This window comes from Geotrypetes seraphini, chromosome 2 (assembly GCF_902459505.1).
Source record: "Geotrypetes seraphini chromosome 2, aGeoSer1.1, whole genome shotgun sequence".
Classification (NCBI taxonomy): Eukaryota; Metazoa; Chordata; class Amphibia; order Gymnophiona; family Dermophiidae; genus Geotrypetes; species Geotrypetes seraphini.
The window spans coordinates 136,238,156-136,252,953 of record NC_047085.1 but is presented as its reverse complement, the minus strand read 5'-3'; the positions used below and the strand labels follow the sequence as shown (position 1 = coordinate 136,252,953).

The 14,798-nt window shown below is 47.8% G+C and overlaps 1 protein-coding gene across 5 annotated transcripts in view; it reads right to left on the bottom strand.

The window, feature by feature from the left end:
- The window catches only part of KCTD1 (potassium channel tetramerization domain containing 1), a 163,555-nt gene that overhangs the window by 121,727 nt on the left and 27,030 nt on the right, over positions 1-14,798 (bottom strand). The window contains exons 2-3 of one of the 5 annotated variants that reach the window (XM_033933820.1): positions 11,416-11,486; positions 11,080-11,300 (exon numbers count right to left, since the gene is read on the bottom strand). The exons of the other annotated variants lie outside the window; for them this stretch is intronic. Of the exons in view, the coding sequence (XP_033789711.1) occupies positions 11,080-11,085 (6 nt within the window). The 5' untranslated portion in view covers positions 11,086-11,300; positions 11,416-11,486. The remainder of the gene's footprint in view (positions 1-11,079; positions 11,301-11,415; positions 11,487-14,798) is intronic. 5 annotated transcript variants of the gene reach the window in all.

Here is a 14,798-nt window from a genome sequence, read left to right as displayed (position 1 = left end):
TGCCGGACCCCGAGCCCCACGACGTCAGCTCCACAGGCCTCGAGGGGGTAGGAGAACGTCCCCGCCTCGAAGAGCCTCTAGGCGAGGTACCCGGAGTCTGGGGGACGAGGGCACCCTCCCGTTTCCTCGGCGAGGAAGAGCGGGACACCCGTTTAGCAGGGGAGCGGAGAAGCCTCGGATTATCGAGGCGCAACTCCGACACCCGCAAAGCATCGCCCCCGATCGGCGAAGAACGATCACGCCGCCGAGGAGAGCCCCGCGAGCGCTTCGGCTTCCTCGGTCGGCGCCTCGTCCGAGGTCGAGTCGAGGGCGAAGAGCCCCGGGAGGACCTCGAGGAAGAAGAGGAGGAAATGCGTCGCACCCGCCGCACCTTGTCCCGGGGCCGCACGCTGCACTCAGGCGGTGCCCCCGAGGCCGAGGTCGAGGGTAAGACCGAGGCCGAGGTCGGTGGAGCCCCGATACCCGAGGCCGAGGTCGCCGAGGTCGGGGCCTTCGAGGTCAAAGCAGCCAGGGTCGAAGCCCGCTGCAGCTGTTCCAGGGCCCCCGACAGCTCCGATGAAATTAGAGCTCGGAGGAGGTCCTGAAAGGCCGGAATCCCGACGAAAGTCGGGAGGTCCGAGTCCGGGGCATGCTCCCTGGAGGGCGACCTCGGTCTCGAGTATTCCCTCGGGGCGTGCGAGGTCGGAGCCTTAGGCGGGGCCGAGGACGACCCACCCGCCTTGGCCGGAGCAGAGGATGGCTTCTTCGCAGACCCTGTAGGGGATGGAAAGGAGGACTTACCCGAGGCAGGTTTTGTTCCCGAGGTCGACTTCGAAGTCGAGGGGCGAGGCGAAGCCGAGGCCCCCGAGGTCGCCGAGGCCGAGGTCAAGGCCGGGGCCGAAGTCGAGGCCTTCACCGGCGCGGGGTCCACCACAAACAACTCCGCCATTCTCGCCCGCCGGCGGCGGAGAGCCCTGGGCTGAAAGGTGGAACAGCGGTCACAGGAGGCCGTAGGATGATCCGGGCCCAGGCAAATTATGCACCACCGGTGGGGGTCTGTTATGGAGAGCAACCGCTCACACCGGCTGCATTTTTTAAAGCCCGTCACAGGATGGGACATGAACGATGAAACAGGCCGGGAACGACCGACGTCCCGCGGCCACGGCTTCCGGTCTTGAACGAAGGGAATCTACGGGACCCCAATCAACATGGATTCACCAAGGGTAGGTCCTGCCAATCAAACCTCATCAGCTTCTTTGACTGGGTAACAAAAAGACTGGATGAAGGAGATTCACTGGACATAGTGTACCTGGACTTCAGTAAAGCTTTTGACAGCGTCCCACACCGCAGACTGTTAAACAAGATGAAATCAATGGGGTTGGGAGAGACTCTGACGGCATGGGTCAGAGATTGGCTGAGTGGCAGACGTCAGAGGGTGATGGTTAACGGTACTTTCTCTGGGACATCGGAGGTGACCAGCGGGGTGCCTCAGGGCTCGGTCTTGGGTCCGCTCCTCTTCAACATATTCATAGGAGATCTGACTCAAGGGCTTCAAGGTAAAGTAACATTATTCGCCGACGACGCCAAACTATGTAATATGGTAAGCGAGGACAATTTACAAGATAGTATGGCGCAGGACCTGCGCACATTGGAATGCTGGTCCTCAACCTGGCAGCTGGGCTTCAATGCTGGAAAATGTAAGGTCATGCACTTAGGTAACAGAAACCCGTGCAGAACTTATACCTTGAACGGGGAGACCTTGACCAGGACTTCAGCGGAACGAGATTTGGGAGTAATCATTAGTGCAGACATGAAATCTGCCAATCAGGTGGAGAAGGCTTCCTCAAAGGCAAGGCAGATGCTGGGTTGCATCCGTAGAAGTTTTGTCAGCAGAAAGCCTGCTGTCATTATGCCATTGTACAGGGCCATGGTGAGACCTCATCTGGAATACTGCGTGCAATTCTGGAAGCCACACTACCGCAAAGACGTGCAGAGGGTAGAGTCGGTCCAAAGAATGGCCACCAGAATGGTCTCAGGGCTTAAAGGTCTCCCGTACGAAGCAAGACTAGACAATTTGCAGCTCTACACTCTAGAGGAGCGCAGGGAGAGGGGAGACATGATTGAGACGTTTAAATACATCACCAGACGTATAGAAGTGGAAGATGACATCTTCCTTCTTAGAGGCCCCTCAACCACAAGAGGGCACCCGCTCAAACTCAGGGGCGGAAAATTTCACGGCGACACCAGGAAGTATTTCTTCACGGAGCGAGTGATTGATCGGTGGAACGGGCTTCCAGTGCAGGTGATCGAGGCAAGCAGCGTGCCAGATTTTAAGAATAAATGGGACGCCCATGTGGGATCCCTAAGAGGGTCAGGGCAAAACACTAGCTAATCTTAAGGGGAGGGTCTATAGTGGGCAGACTTGATGGGCTTTGGCCCTTTTCTGCCGTCATCTTTCTATGTTTCTATGTTTCTATATTTTTTTTATAAAAAACGAATTAACACAACACGAAAAGAAAATAGAAAAACACAGCGACCGAAAGGAATTCAGACGCGGTGACAGAAATGCAGGCAAAAGGGGAGCTCACAATCCACAGGGCTTTCTGGCTCCGCGGAAAAAGTTGAACTGAGGACCACGAGGTGGGATGCGCCCTCTAGTGGGCGAGGAGGCAGGCACATGCGTGGTGCAGTGTGCAAACTTGAAACTTCAATCAAGTTTGCTTGAAAAGCTGTCCGCGCTGGGGCTCCGTATATGACGTCACCCACATGTGAGAATATCATGCCTGCTTGTCCTGGGATAAACCCTAGTGGTGCAGGCAGCTTGTTCACAACGCTGCTTCTGTCGGCCAGTTACTGCCACTGCTGCTTTAGGAGACCTGAAATATGTCTGATCTCACGGTGGGTGGGGAGGGATGGATGGAAAGTTGCTGCATAGGGGGATGGGAGGGATGGATGGAAAGCTGCACATGAGGGGAGAGAGGAAGAATTGTTGGACATGGCGTGGAAAAGAGGAAGGGAGATATGCAACAAAGAGGTAGAAAGGGTTGTGAGGGAGAAATGCTGGAAACAGAGTGGAGGACAGGGAAAGATGGTGCATGGGACGAGAGAAAAATGTTGCACATGATAATGGAGGGAAGGAAGGGAGAGATGCTGCATGGAGGGGAATAGAGAGGTTTGACCCAGGGCACAAGGCAAGGTTAGAGAGAGAGATGGTAGACCATGGGAAAGAAACAGAAAGGAAGGTATAAAGATAGAAGATGGATGGTGAGATGGAGAAAGAAGAAAACGTCAAAAGGGCAGGAGACCCTGGCGAAAGAGTTAACAAAAAATAGAAACCAGAGCCTGGGACCATAAGAACATAAAAATTGCCGCTGCTAGGTCAGACCAGTGGTCCATCATGCCCAGCAGTCCGCTCACGCGGTGGCCCCCAGGTCAAAGACCAGTGCTCTAAATGAGTCCAGCCTCACCTGTGTACGTTCCAGTTTAGCAGGAACTTGTCCAACTTTGTCTTGAATCCCTGCAGGGTGTTTTCCCCTATAACAGACTCCAGAAGAGCGTTCCAGTTTTCTATCACTCTCTGGGTGAAGAACCTTCCTTACGTTTGTACGGAATCTATCCTCTTTCAACTTTAGAGAGTGCCATCTCGTTCTTCCTACCTTGAAGAGGGTGAACAATTTGTCTTTATCTGCTAAGTCTATTCCCTTCAGTATTTTGAAACTTTCGATCATGTCCCCTCTGTCTCCTCTTTTAAAGGGAGAAGAGGCCCAGTTTCTCCAATCTCTCATTGTACGGCAACTCCTCCAGCCCCTTAACCATTTTAGTCGCTCTTCTCTGGACCCTTTCGAGTCCTTCTTCATGTATGGTGACCAGTGCTGGACACAGTACTCATAAGAACATAAGCATCGCCTCTGCCGAGTCAGACCATGGGTCCATCATGCCCAGCAGTCCGCTCCCGCGGCGGCCCCCCCAAGTCCATGACCTGTAAGTGATCTTTTACCTAAAACATTTTATTCCCTAATCCTTTAATATCCTGTATAGTAACCCTCTAACTATACCCTTCAATCCCCTTTTCCTTCAGGAAATCATCCAATCCCATTTTGAAACCCAAAATCGTACTCTGCCCTACCACCTCTTCTGGAAGTGCATTCCAGGTGTCCACCACCCTCTGAGTGAAGAACTTCCTAGCATTTGTTCTGAATTTGTCTCCTTTCAATTTTTTTGAATGCCCTCTTGTTTTTGTTGCCCCTGCTAGTCTGAAGAATCTGTCCCTCTCTACTTTCTGTATACCTTTCATGATCTTATAAGTTTCTATCTTGTCCCCTCTAAGTCTCCGCTTTTCCAGGGAAAAGAGCCCCAGCTTCTCTAGCCTTTCAGCATATGAAAGGTTTTCCATGCCTTTTATCATCCTTTTTGCTTTTCTCTGGACCCTCTCGAGTATCGCCATATCCTTTTTAAGGTACGGCGACCAGTATTTAACGCAGTACTCAAGATGCAGGCGCACCATCGCCCGATACAGTGGCAGGATAACCTCCTTCGTTCTGGTAGTGATACCTTTTTTGATAATGCCCAACATTCTGTTCGCCTTCTTTGAAGCTGCTGTGCATTGTACCGCCATCTTCATTGTTTTATCCACCAAAACCCCCAAGTCCTTTTCTAGTTTGCCTTCCCCCAGTACCATCCCCCCCATCGTGTAGTTATACATTGGGTTTCCTTTCCCTATGTGCAAGACTTTACATTTCTCTACATTGAAGCTCATCTGCCATTTATTTGCCCACTCACTCAGTTTGTTCAGGTCCCTTTGTAGTTCTTTACATTCCTCAACAGTTCTAACCCTACTGGAGAGTTTTGTGTCGTCCGCGAATTTTATAACTTCGCACTTCGTCCCTGATTCCAGGTCATTAATGAATATATTGAACAGCAGCGGTCCCAGCACTGACTCCCTGCAGGACGCCTCTCGTGACCCCTTTCCAGTCAGAGTAGTGTCCCTTTACTCCTACCCTCTGTTTTCTGTCTGCCAGCCAATTTCTGATCCATCTATGCACGTCCCCTTCCACCCCGTGGTTCCACAGTTTCCTTAGTAGGCGCTCATGGGGTACCTTGGGTCGAAGGCTTTTTGGAAGTCCAGAAATACGATGTCTATGGGGTCACCTTTGTCCAATTGTTCGCTTATCCCCTCAAAGAAGTGCAGTAGGTTCGTTTGGCATGATCTTCCTTTACAGAAACCATGCTGGCTTGTTCTCATCAGATTATTTTTTTCTATATGCTCATTGATACTGTCCTTGATCAATAATTCAACTATCTTCCCCGGAACTGAGGTTAAGCTCACCGGTCTGTAGTTCCCTGGGTCGCCTCTCGATCCTTTTTTGAAGATAGGTGTAACATTCTCTAGTCCTCCGGGATTACCCCTGTTTTCAAGGATAGATTGCAAATCTGCTGCAGTAACTCCACTGTTTCGTCTCTGAGCTCTTTCAGTATTCTCGGGTGGATTCCGTCTAGGCCCAGAAATTTGTCAGTTTTTAATCTATCTATCTGTTTGAGTATGTCTTTGAGGCTTACCTCCATGCATGATAATTTTCCCTCTTGATCCCCCTTGAAGACCAACATGGAAAGACTCAACATGAATTGAGCAACTTCAGATTTCCAAAGTATTGCATCCAGAGTCTCAGTTTCCAGTGGCAGGTCAAGACAGGGTAGGGTGTCATTTTGCACCAAGGGTTGGAAAATTGCGAAGCAGGGTGAATCTGGTGGTATTTGGCACTCAGTGCTGATCTTTTCTCCTCCCTACCCCCCAGGGCTGTGCACTTATCCCTAGTGATGCCCCCAGTAAATGATGGTTTCTCGAGCTGTCCTTATACTTTGCCCAGTGGTGCAGCTCGGGCCAGAGCAAGAGAGGAGGAGGAGGGGGAATGCCGATTACAGTACTCTTCCGATATTCGCAGTCACTCCGTGAATGTAACCCCTCCGAATTTCGGGGGAGTACTGTATCTATTGCAACCAGAAATCACCAGGCAACAAAGGTAGGATTTCAATTTAGTGATCAAAATCTGTCTGCTGCAGTATATTTGTCTATTTTTCTAGGGGGCTGGGTTCAGAGGCACAATTTGGTTCAGAATATTTTTTTCTTGGTTTTTCCTCCTCTAAATCTAGGGTGTGTCTTATGGTCAGGTGCGTCTTATGGAGCGAAAAATATGACAGGAGGCAGCACTTAGGACTGTGGCACCATGGGAGGAAGAGATTATTGTTTGCATCCTCACCGTCAACACAATTTCCCAGGACATTTGAGAGCCAGCCTTGCAAACCATATTTACTGCACTCAGCACTGCTTATAGATCTGCGAGACACTAAACTCCAGCTGAAAGCAAAGTGTTAACCACCGACGGCAAGAGCCCTGACTCTCCTGCTCTCTGCCACCCTGCGAGCCCGTGGTTTTAACCTGCGGGTTTAAAGCGCCTTGCGAAAAAAGTAAAAAAAAAAAAAAAAAAGTTTACAGCTCTGAAAAGTGCAGGAGGAAACATGCAACCTCGGCTTTGCCGGCTCCGATCCTATCTTTTTCTGCCTCAGGAAGTGTGGGGAGATCAGTCAACGAGCAGTCCTACTGAGGGCCAGCGCATGCGCAGACCATCTACAGGCAAAGAAGATGGTCTGTGCATGCGTCAGGATCGTTCTTCAGCGACCCATGTGGTCAATTTGGGGGCGTGCCTCTGATCGGCATAATTTGCATGGAGACTCGTGGTGAATCGGTAGCCCAGCCACTGATCGGATAGATTGGGCACAGACTGGAAAGGTAAGGTGGGCTTAGTGAATCTAGCTCTTAGTTAAGAACTGTTGAAATAACAGTGTTTTCATAGATTTATGAAAAATCTGGAAGGAGAGAAGAGTTCTCTCTCTATTCTTCCCCCCAACATCCACTCTTGCCTGTCTGTCTCACTCCCCAACAGCCACCATCCAGTATCTCCCGTCTCTCCTCACCATCCAGCATAGCCTGTGTCTCTCTGCTCCCCCACTTCAACATTCAGCATTACCCTTGCCCAACAATCTCCCCCCCCAGAATTGCCTCTCTCCCTCCTCCTATGTAAGCTATTTCCCTTCTGTACTGTCTCTTCAGCCCTTTCAGCATTTCTTGTCATTCTCCCTACCTCCTATTCACTATTGCCCTGTCTCTTTCTCTCCTAATCTAGCATGGCCCCACTCTCCATCTTTCTCCCCTCCCATCCTGTCTTGCCCCATTTCTTTTTTCCTTTTCACCTATCCAGTCTTGCTCTGTCTTTCTCTCCCCCCTTCAATCCACCTCCTTCTTGCAGCAAAGTTTTCTCCCTCCCGTGCTACCCACCAAGTAACACTTGACCACAGCTCTGCATGCCACTACTGCAAGTTCTACATACTCAACATCCAGGCTGTGAAGGTCAGGTTTAGGAGGATGGGATGCCGAAGAGATCCTTTGTTCTGCATGATGAGGGATGGAAAGCAGTTCTTTGGAGGATAACTCCAGAAGAATAGAGAACCAGATCTGCCTCACCCAATAGGGTGCGATCAGGATTAGAGAATGACACGGTGAAAAAATTGGTCCCCGTCACCGCCCCGTCCCCGTCTCACCATCCTCTGCACCGCCCCGTCACCGCCATTCCCTTCACCGCCCCGTCACCGCCACTGCCACCCCATTCACCGCCACTGCAACCCCATTCACCGCCCCATCACCGTCACCGCTGCATACATAAAAGCCTCAAACGGGTACGATTTTATATACTTTTCTTTATTTACGTATAAAGGAAACATTCTTTAAAACTTTAAAACTTAGTTAAATATTAGTTAATAACTATACAAAAACAAACACGACATGTACTTTAAATGCTTACAATGTTAGCCTACATGGTAAGTAGACACGGCCGCTGTACCTAATCGCGGCAAAGATCTCCCTGCCGTGATTAGCATAGTGACCGCGGCTACGGCTGCAAGTCTCCCCTCCCCCCAGCGATCACGGCAGGAGGGCACCCAACCCCTCCTGTAGACCCCCCCCCAACGGCCCTCCCGACAATCGCAGCAGAAGGGTACCCAACCCCTCCTGCCGGTCCTCCCAATGGCCTCCCCTAAGATCGCCGGCAGGAGGGTACCCAACCCCTCCTGCTGGACCCCCCCCCAACGAACCCTCCCACCCCGGAACCCCCTTAGTCTTACTTTCCAAGTTGGACCGGACGGCTCCTCACACGTATGGCCAGCAGGCTTGCCTCCGTCCAAATGAGGCGGGCCCGCCCCTACCCTGCCCAACCCACAGGATCCTAGGGCCTGATTGGTCTAGGCACCTAAAGCCACTCCCGCTATAGGAGGGGCCTTAGGTGCTTGGGCCAATCAGGCCCTAGGATCCTGTGGGTTAGGCAGGGGAGGGGAGGGGCGGGCCCGCCTCATTTGGACGGAGGCAGGCCTGCTGGCCAGACGAGCGAGGAGCTGTCCGGTCCAACTTGGAAAGTAAGACTAAGGGTGGTGTTTCGGGATGGCGGGGTTTGTTGGGGGAGGGTCCGGCAGGAGGGGTTGGGCACCCTCCTATTGGCGATATAGGGGGCCATTGGGGGGGCCGGCAGGAGGGGTTGGGCACCCTCCTACCAGTGATCATAGGGGGGCTGTTGGGGAGCTGGCAGGAGGGGTTGGATATCCTCCTGCTGCGATCGTCGGGGGGGCTGTTGGGGTAGGCAGGAGGGGATGGGTACCCTCCTGCCGCGATCGTTGGGGAGGGCTGGTTCTGTCGGCATGAAGGGCTGAGCACCTTCCTGCCGGCGATCGTCGGGGGGGAGGGGGGGGGCGGGTTCTATTGGCAGGAAGGGTTGATCTGACAAATGAGGAACACGGTGAAACACAGGTAAATAGCGGTTCCTAGAAGGGGGTACATTGGCCTGCGGGGACAAATCTTTTCACCGTTTTTGCGGGTGGTGAAAACTTTTGTCCCCGTGTCTGCGGCGATTTGGCTTTGGAGTCTCCATAACCCGCAGCCAAACCGCAGCCACGCCGCAGCTCCCTGCGGGGATCGCTCCCCGTGTCATTCTCTAATCAGGATCATGGTTCCCTAATGTTTCAACAAAGTCTTCCCTACTAGAGGGGTAGGAGGATACACATAAACAGACTCTCCCCAAAATACTAGAACTAAGGAACATGTGATGAAGCTACTAAGTAGTAGAATTAAAACAAACAGGAGAAAATATTTCTTCACTCAACATCTAACTAAACTCTGGAATTCACTGCCGAAGAATGTGATGAAAACAGTTAGCTTAGCAGAGTTTATAAAAAGATTTGGATAACTTCCTAAAAGAGAAGTCCATAAGCCTTAAGATGGATGTAACATAACAGATTCTTATATACTTCAGCACACGGTTCTGTGCAGTTTACAAATCAAGAAATACTAAGAATAAAGTAGATCATAACGAATTAATCATAATATGTACCAAAGAGATATGTTTTCAACATTTTTCTGAAAGCAGAATAGGAGGTATGAGTGCCAATTTGTTTTTCCCACAGAGCCGCCCGATATGCCAACATTTTACCAAGGAAACGTTTGTAGACACAACCTTTTACTGATGGAAAATCAAAGAGGTGTACTATATGTAGATGTTTCCTATTTATAAATTTGAAACAATCAAAAAAATAACTTGGCAGTAATCCGTTCAAAGCTTTAAAACATATAGAGCAGCGGTCTCAAACACGCGGCCCGCGGGCCACATGTGGCTCTCCAAGTTTTATTTGCGGCCCGCGGTCTGGACTGGATAATTCCTTCTTTTTGGAGCAGCAGCGGGTCTGGCCGGTTCGTTCTGTTCAAAGCCGCGGGTTGGCGGCTCCTTGCGCTATTCGCTCCTGCATCGGAAGCCTCTCTGACATCACAACATCAGAGAAGCTTCAGATGCAGGCGCAGATCTCGCAAGGAGCCACCACCCGCAGCTTTGAATGGAATGAGCCGGCCAGACACGCTGCTGCTCCAGTGGCGTACCAAGGAGGGAGGGGGGGAGGGGGGGGCGGTCCGCACAACTGGTCACCCTCCACTGTTCTTCATAGAGTGCGGCTCGCGGCTCGTCTAGAGCAGGGGTGCCCAACTGCTTCCCTTCCCTTCTCACCGCTGGCACCATGCTCTTTGATCTCCCTGCTTCTCTCGCCGCCCGACCTCAATTCTGACGTCGAGAGGACTAGCCAATCGCTGCCTGGCTGCCCGGAACGTCCTTTCCGACGTTAGAATTGACGTTGGGCAGCAAGAGTTGGTCGGCCCCGTGGAGATCTCGGCCTGTTCCCGATGGCAGCAGCAGCAGCCTATTCCCCGGCGGCGGTGGCATGGGGAGGGCAGGAAGGAAGGAAGGAAGAAGGGGGGGATAGGGAGCCAGAAGGAAAAAAGAAAGAAGGGGGGGGACAAGGAGCCAGAAACAAAGCAAAAAATGGGACAAGGAATCAGAGAAAGACAGACATAGAAAAAGAAAGAAAAAGTTGGGGGAGGGAATGAGGTCTGGAGGAGAGGAAGCATACAGGAGGCTGAAAGAAGAGAGGAAATATTGGATGCACAGTCAGAAGAATAAAGTGCAAGCAGAGACTGATGAAATTACCAAACAAAGGTAGGAAAATGATTTTATTTTCAATTTAGTAATAGAAATGTGCCAGTTTTGATAAAGAAAAGATATTAAACTTTAAATGTGAGTGCTGCAGAAAATATAGAGTACTTGGAGGGCCGCAGAAAAAATAGTTAATGTCTTATTAAAGAAATGACAATTTTGCATAAGGTAAAACTGTTAAAGGAAAGTTTTATAAAGTATAAAGAGTTTAACCTCATGCAAAATTGTCATTTCTTTAATAAGACATTAACTATTTTTTTCTGCGACCCTCCAAGTACCTACATATCCAAAATGTGGCCCCGCAAAGGGTTTGAGTTTGAGACCACTGATATAGAGCCAAATTTGAAAATCACTCTAGCCTCCATTGTCAACCAATGTAATCTATGATAATACTGCGAGATGTGGTCAGTTCATTTCAATCCACTGCTTATTCCTAGGATAAGCAGCATAAAATCAGTTTTTGTCTTTGGGATCTTGCTGGGTACTTGTGACCTGAGTTGGCCACTGTTGGCAACAGGATACTAACCTGCATTCTATCCTAGTATGGCAGCTCTTATCTTCTTAACCAATGCTAGTCTTGTCATCAAAATCCTAGTCTGGAGCAGAACTGAGGGACTTCTTTTAGAGATGAGTGGCATAAAGATCCATCAGGAGGGTGCCCTAAACTCAGATGATCTTGTGTGTTATGTCCATGTTCAGAGACTACTCAGGAGGTTGCATTACCCTACTCAGTCTGTCTGCCAGAACCTAAATTGAAAGAGTTAGAAGATTTAAAGTTAGGAGCAGAGCTCAAACTCTGTTTAAAACAAACAGAAAGACATTTTCTGTCTTGCCATAAGGAACAGAAACTAGTGCTGCTAACCTGAATTAGGTGTTAATTAGTTTCTGTGAGCTTCAAAGGGCCTGTTTGAAGCAGTCCCCTACAAATCATATCTATATAAAGAGAAGAAAAGTCCAAGTTAGCATTCTTTCTGGAGAGGAGAGAGAGAAGAGGACATTCTCTTTCCGAGACGAGAAGAGTAGAAGACATATCTTTGAGTAAGTAAATCTTATTTTGCTCTGAGCTTTGATAGGTTTGGGGAGAAAAGCAAAATTGTAGGTTCCCTTCTATAGACAGTTTAGATCTTAAAAGAGCAAACTTTACTTAGTCTCCATAGAATAATAGCCACTTATAGTTCTACAGTTTTATAAGCTTGAACCTTCTGCTAGAGATAGTTTAGTTTCTGGCTGGCAGGCAGACAATCAATGGGACACTATTATACAAACATAGTTATATCGTTAAGGATAGAGTGGATCAAACCGGAAGGGGGGTTGTGCTATATGTTATAAAGAGGGAACTGAATCAAATAAAATAAACATTCTGCGTGACATAGATAGCAGTGTGGAATCCATTATGTGAAGGGAAGGAATATAAAAAGTAGGGTTATACTACTGTTCCCCGGGACATAATGAGCAGACAGATGAAAAAATGTTTTCAGACATCAGGAAAGCTGGAGAATTAGTCAACAGTATAATGGGTGATTTCAAATATGTATAAATGGAGCATAATTCAAAACCATAAATCAAAAAATAAAATTATGCTAGCCATTAATACAGCACTACACTGCTACATATAAATAGCAAGAACAGCAAGTCCTAGACATGTACACTACCAAAAAGAAACAGCAGCAAAAAAAATGTGGAGGAAAAAAAAAAAAGACCTCAAACAGCTTCATGGGTCTTACAAAAAAACAAAACAAAAATCCTCCACAAAAACATTCTGCTTCTTCAAATGAGTGCAACAACAAAAAACCTCCCAAACCCCAAGAATAGAAACTAGACAAGGGAGAGAGACAAAAGCAGACGGCTCAACTACATTCACCAACCTATCAATGATGTTTAAGATGTAAGTAGATTAAACGGGAGAGCCCTCAGTAACACAGCCACCCACTAGAGAACCAGTGGAAAAGTCTGTCACATGGTTTACACCCAAACGAGTGTTAACTGTGAAACATCCCCGGGCTCTACTCCGTATTTTTTACAATAAAGTGCACCCAACAGTGCTAAGTGTGAAAAAAGATATACATAAATCAAAAAAACACACTTTACCATCCACTACGATTGTCTCTGCCCCTTGTCCAGGGGGCCAGAAAACGTCCAAGTCCAGCCAAGCAAAAATCAACAGGAAGTACTTAGCTTCTCCGTGAAGACAAACAGCCAGCAAAGATATTCTTCGTCCAACGGGACTCCGCTTCGGGGGTGCACACCCCCTTCTTCAGGAACAGCTGGACTGCGCTGTGACCATCCAAATCATCCGGCACAGCAAGGATTGACAAAGCAGGAAATGGCACTGAACCGAACAGAACGCCTCCAATTTAAACAGCAGACCCAAAAGGTAATTGGACAAGAAAAAAGAAAGAAAAAGCACCTGACTCCAGAGAACTTCAAAGAGACCAGAAAAACACGGCCTGGAGTCAGCTGAAAAAATGAACTGCAAAAAAATTCAATAAAAAATAAAGCAAAACTAACTTTCAAAAAACAATAAATTAAAAGGTATGTTGCCATTCAATATAGTCATTGAATGGCAACATACCTTTTAATTTATTGTTTTTTGAAAGTTAGTTTTGCTTTATTTTTTATTGAATTTTTTTGCAGTTCATTTTTTCAGCTGACTCCGGGCCGTGTTTTGCTGGTCTCTTTGAAGTTCTCTGGAATCAGGTGCTTTTTCTTTCTTTTTTCTTGTCCAATTACCTTTTGGGTCTGCTGTTTAAATTGGAGGCGTTCTGTTCGGTTCAGTGCCATTTCCTGCTTTGTCAATCCTTGCTGTGCCGGATGATTTGGATGGTCACAGCGCAGTCCAGCTGTTCCTGAAGAAGGGGGTGTGCACCCCCGAAGCGGAGTCCCGTTGGACGAAGAATATCTTTGCTGGCTGTTTGTCTTCACGGAGAAGCTAAGTACTTCCTGTTGATTTTTGCTTGGCTGGACTTGGACGTTTTCTGGCCCCCTGGACAAGGGGCAGAGACAATCGTAGTGGATGGTAAAGTGTGTTTTTTTGATTTATGTATATCTTTTTTCACACTTAGCACTGTTGGGTGCACTTTATTGTAAAAAAATACGGAGTAGAGCCCGGGGATGTTTCACAGTTAACACTCGTTTGGGTGTAAGCCATGTGACAGCCTTTTCCACTGGTTCTCTAGTGGGTGGCTGTGTTACTGAGGGCTCTCCCGTTTAATCTACTTACATCTTAAACATCATTGATAGGTTGGTGAATGTAGTTGAGCCGTCTCTGCTTTTGTCTCTCTCCCTTGTCTAGTTTCTATTCTTGGGGTTTGGGAGGTATTTTGTTGTTGGATTTGTCTATTCACCTTCCAATTTTTTCGGGTTTTTCTGATTTCTTCAAATGAGTGAGCATATATAGAAATAATTTGCAGTTAAAACATGACCAGGCCCTTCAAAAAGTTGAAAGCCTTTGAGTATAGCAACGCTGGATCCTGGAGCGCAGCTAAGTTTTAGCTTATTCGCCAAGCCATAATATTTTATTCATAGAGACTCACTGATACTGTTTGGAAAATATGAACTATGATTGAAGGATGAGTTACTATCATTTCTATATATGCACACTGATTTGAAGAAGCAGAATCCTTTTGTGGAGGGTTTTTTTTGTAAGACCCATGAAGCTATAACTGAGGTCTTTTTCTCCACAATATTTTTTTTTTTGCTGCTGGTTCTTTTTGCTGGTGTGCATGTCTAAGACTTGCTGTTCTTGCTATTTACATGAAGCAGTGTGATGCTCTATTAGTGTCTAGCATAATTTTCTTTTTTGATTTATGATTTCAAATACCCCAACATTGACTGGTTAAACATTACTTTGGGGAGTGCTAGGGAGGTAAAATTCCTAGATATCATAAATGACAAGAGGGGGAGCTATTTTAGATTTAGTCCTTAGTGGAACGCAAGGCATAGTACAGGAGTTAACTGTGTTGGGTCTGCTGGGAAACAGTGATCATAATGTAATCAAATTTGAGCTGATACAGGGAGTGACATCGCAAGAAAAAATCTACTGTAGAGGCATTTAATTTTCGAAAGGGTGACTGATAAAATGAGGAAAATGGCTTCAAAGAAGCTAAAAGGATCAGTTGCAAAGGTTAGGACTGTAAGCCAGGCATGGATGTTATTTTAAAAATACCATTGTTCTTTATTCTTTTTTAAGTCCAAGAATGCCCTAAGCTGGTCCGGAACATAAAACACATATTTCACTCCAATAAA